This window comes from Vigna unguiculata, chromosome 7 (assembly GCF_037176805.1).
Source record: "Vigna unguiculata cultivar grain cowpea cultivar isolate G323 ecotype 2 chromosome 7, ASM3717680v1, whole genome shotgun sequence".
Lineage (NCBI taxonomy): Eukaryota > Viridiplantae > Streptophyta > Magnoliopsida > Fabales > Fabaceae > Vigna > Vigna unguiculata.
This window is the reverse complement of record NC_140798.1, coordinates 6,512,885-6,517,490: the sequence shown is the minus strand read 5'-3', so window position 1 is coordinate 6,517,490 and position 4,606 is coordinate 6,512,885. Positions and strand designations below refer to the sequence as shown.

Sequence of the window (4,606 nt, the reverse complement as noted above, 5' to 3'; positions counted from 1 at the left end):
TAGATTAACTTACTCATCTTACTGTTAGAATTAATTGACGAATTAATTCTATTAGTGACTCATTTGAAATATTATGATGGGCCCAATTGTGATTTAATAAAATATAAAGACTTATTGGTTATTATTATGGGAAGTGACAATAAAATAAAATAAAGATAAAGATAAAATAAAAACCAACTTGATGGACGTTGGTTTATAAAAGGAATTGGGGTTCTGTCTCTGGCCATAAGGTTCTTTTCACTGTAACCCATCAAGTACGTGTGAGAAGAGAAAGAAAGGCAAAAAGATAGATTGGGAAACGGTGGTTGAAGAGCACACAAGATTATAAACTGAAGAACGCATATTCACAGGATCTCTCATGGATCAAGGTTAGTGCTCTATTATGATTTATCGTGTGAGAATTATAAATCTTAAAGATCCTTAATTAAGTTTTACATGTGGTATCAGAGCCAATGTTGTAGGATTTATGATTCTCCTCTTATGATGTTTGTTTCCATTTTTTATGAACCCTAATTAAAGTTTTAGGGATTTTACCGTTTTTCGCTGCTGCCATTGAAATGTTGCCATTAATCAGAATTTATGCGTGCGCGTGCTTTACTGTAATTTACTGTAATGGTGTTTTGTTTTTAATTGGCAATTGAATGAAGATATAATAATACTGTTATGTGCAAAAGTGTTATTATTATTATTATTATTTTAATTTGGAATAATGAAAGTGTGCCGTTAAAACCACTACCCTGTGTGAATGAAAGTGTGAATGAACGTGTGAACGAAAGTTTAGAACCATTACCTGTGCAAGTAATATGGCATAATGTGTGAATGGCATAAAACCAGTACCGTGAACGTATGCTATTATTGTGTGAACGTGCACCACCATGTGAAGTTACATTCCGCTAATTTATTTATTAAAATTAAAGTGTAATGCTTTTATTAGTTGATGTCACTAATAAAATTAATATTAATTATTTTATTATATAAATAATTAATAATTTTATTTTAATTTGCAATAATATTTATGTTTGTTATTGTTAAATTAAAATTAATGAAGATGCTATATAAAGTTTATAGCAATTAAATGTGTATTTATTTATTTGAAATTAAGTATGATAAATTTTGTTAGTCACCAAAGTGGCCAAAATTTTAAAGTTTATATGATTTCAAATTATTAATGTTTTTATTTTAATTACCCATAGTATGGATGCTAAATTATGAATAATTAAATTTATGGGTTAATTAAAATTCATTAATTATAAGACATTTAAGGATCGCCCAAAGGTTGATTAATTGTTCTCATAATTAATGAACATGATTGTAGATAATTTTGTATGCGTCACTAGTTTTATTTATATACCCAAAGGTAGTAGGTGATTCTAGTTGATGCATATTTTAATTATCAATAATGTTATAATATGATTAGCATCATTATGCTTATGTTTGTGTATTAGTGGATCTCCCAAAGGAGAACATTAGTATGCATAGAATGATTGTTTATATCTGAATCTGTTTTTACGTTTAGTTTTATGACTCAAAGCATTAATGTTAGGCATGTGTTAATTGCAGTCTCTGTTCCGGTATCTTTACACGCGCTTGCTTCGTCTGTTCCAGTCTTTAATGGGTTGAATTTCCCTGACTGGAGTGAGCAAGTCCAATTTCACTTAGGTGTGTTGGATCTTGATCTAGCTCTTCTAGTTGAAAAGCCGGCTGCTATCACGGATGCTAGTAGCAATGAAGAGAAAACCCATTATAAAGCCTGGGTAAGATCAAACAGACTTAGCTTAATGTTTATGAGAATGAGCATAGCAAGTAATATAAAGTCAGCTCTTCCCAAAACTGATGACGCAAAAGAATTTATGAAATTTGTGGAAGAGCGCTCCCAAACTGCTGATAAGTCTCTCGCTGGGACACTGATGAGTACGTTGACCACTATGAAGTTTGACGGTTCGCGTACTATGCATGAGCATGTGATCGAGATGACAAATATCGCAGCAAGACTTAAGTCTTTAGGAATGGCAGTGGATGAAGGTTTTCTCGTGCAGTTCATTCTGAACTCATTACCGTCTGAGTATGGTCCGTTCCAGATGAACTACAACACCATGAAAGACAAGTGGAATGTGCATGAATTGCACAGTATGCTAGTTCAGGAGGAGACCCGACTGAAGAACTTAGGAAGCCACTCTATTCAGTATGTGAAGAATCAAGGAGCTGTTGGAAAGAAAGTTGCTAAGAAACATGGAAAGGGTAAAGGACCACTGAAGATTGACGAGTCCTCAACCAAAATCCAGAAGAAAAATGACAAATGTCATTTCTGCGGGAAGTCTGGACATTTCCAGAAGGACTGCATAAAGCGTAAGGCTTGGTTCGAAAAGAAAGGTGAGCATAATGCTTATGTATGTTTTGAATCAAACTTAACTGAAGTTCCCCATAATACGTGGTGGATTGATTCTGGATGTACGACTCATGTTTCTAATGTGATGCAGGGATTTCTTACAACCCGAACCATAAACCCAAATGAGAAGTTTGTCTTCATGGGCAATAAAGAGAAAGTTCCAGTGGAAGCGGTCGGGACTTATCGTCTAATCCTCGACACTGGATATCACTTAGACCTTATGGATACTTTTTATGTACCTAGTATCACTAGGAATTTAATTTCTTTGTCTAAGCTTGATATTGCTGGATATTCTTTTAAGTTTGGGAATGGTTGTTTCAGTTTGTTTAAGCGTACTTTTATGATTGGATCTGGTACACTTTATGATGGTTTATATAAATTGAATTTGGATAATTTATATGCTGAAACTCTTATGACTGTGCATCACAATGTTGGCACTAAACGTAGTTTAGTGGATGAACGATCTGCTTTCTTGTGGCATAAACGTTTGGGACATATTTCCAAAGAAAGAATGCAAAGATTAGTAAAGAATGAAATCCTTCCGGATTTAGATTTTACTGATCTGAATGTGTGTGTGGATTGTATTAAAGGCAAACAAACTAAACACACAAAGAAAGGAGCCACGAGAAGCACTCAGCTTCTTGAAATCATACACACCGATATATGTGGTCCGTTTGATGTAAATTCTTTCAATAAAGAGAAGTACTTCATCACCTTTATTGATGATTTTTCGCGTTATGGACATGTCTATTTACTGCATGAGAAATCTCAGTCAGTAAATGCCTTGGAAGTTTATATAAATGAAGTGGAAAGGCAATTAGACAGAAAGGTGAAAATCGTAAGGTCTGATAGAGGTGGTGAGTATTATGGAAGATATGATGAAAGTGGACAACACCCTGGTCCGTTCGCTAAGTTCCTTGAGAAACGTGGTATTTGTGCTCAATACACAATGCCAGGCACACCACAACAAAATGGTGTATCAGAAAGGCGTAATCGAACCTTAATGGATATGGTTAGGAGTATGTTAAGTAATTCATGTTTACCCGTATCATTGTGGATGTATGCTTTAAAGACTGCCATGTATTTGTTGAACAGGGTTCCTAGTAAAGCTGTTCAAAAGACTCCTTTTGAGTTATGGACGAATAGGAAACCCAGTTTGAGACACCTGCATGTTTGGGGTTGTCAGGCAGAAGTAAGAATATACAATCCGCAAGAAAAGAAACTGGATGAAAGAACAATCAGTGGATTTTTCATTGGTTATCCAGAAAAATCAAAGGGGTACATGTTTTACTGTCCTACCCATAGTACTAGAATCGTTGAAACTGGAAATGCTCGGTTCATTGAAAATGGCGAAACCAGTGGGAGTGAAGCTTCACGAAATGTGGAGATCAAGGAAGTTAGAGTACAAGTTCCTATAACTAGTACTTCTTTATCAAGAGTTGTTCCACATGTTGTAGAAACTCACAACAATCAAGAAGAACAACAAATTAATGATCCCGAGGTTAACAATGAACCGATAGTAGAACAACCACAAGAAATAGTATTAAGAAGATCTCACAGAGATAGAAAGTCTGCTATTTCGAATGATTATGTGGTTTATCTACAAGAGTCAGAAAATGACTTAAGTATTGATAATGATCCAATTCCTTTTTCAGAAGCCATTAATGGTGATAATTCTGATAAATGGTTAGATGCCATGAAAGATGAGCTTAAATCAATGGCACATAATGACGTATGGGACCTTGTGGAATTGCCAGAAGGATGCAAGAGAGTTGGGTGTAAATGGGTCTTTAAGACTAAGCGTGACTCTCAAGGCAATATTGAACGTTACAAGGCCCGTCTTGTTGCCAAAGGTTTTACTCAGAAAGATGGCATTGACTATAAGGAAACATTTTCGCCTGTTTCTAAGAAAGATTCTTTTAGAATTATCATGGCATTAGTAGCTCATTATGATCTTGAGTTGCATCAAATGGATGTTAAAACTGCTTTTCTGAATGGGAATTTAGAAGAGGATGTCTATATGGACCAACCGGTGGGGTTCGCTGAAGAAGGAAAGGAGCACATGGTGTGTAAACTTAAGAGATCGATATATGGACTTAAACAAGCTTCTCGGCAATGGTATCTTAAGTTCAATGATACTATTGTGTCCTTTGGATTTAAGGAAAACACCGTTGATCGGTGTATATATCTGAAGGTCAGTGGGAGTAAGTTTATATTTCT

General features: G+C 35.0%; 1 protein-coding gene across 1 annotated transcript; it reads left to right on the top strand.

The window, feature by feature from the left end:
* The first annotated feature begins 1,199 nt into the window (after positions 1-1,199).
* Positions 1,200-3,651, top strand: LOC146884575 (uncharacterized). Its single transcript, XM_085675337.1, has 2 exons — positions 1,200-2,370; positions 2,478-3,651. Exons 1-2 carry the CDS (start codon positions 1,521-1,523, stop codon positions 2,510-2,512), a joined length of 885 nt encoding a protein of 294 aa, XP_085531463.1. The 5' UTR covers positions 1,200-1,520; the 3' UTR covers positions 2,513-3,651.
* Positions 3,652-4,606: the final 955 nt, after the last annotated feature.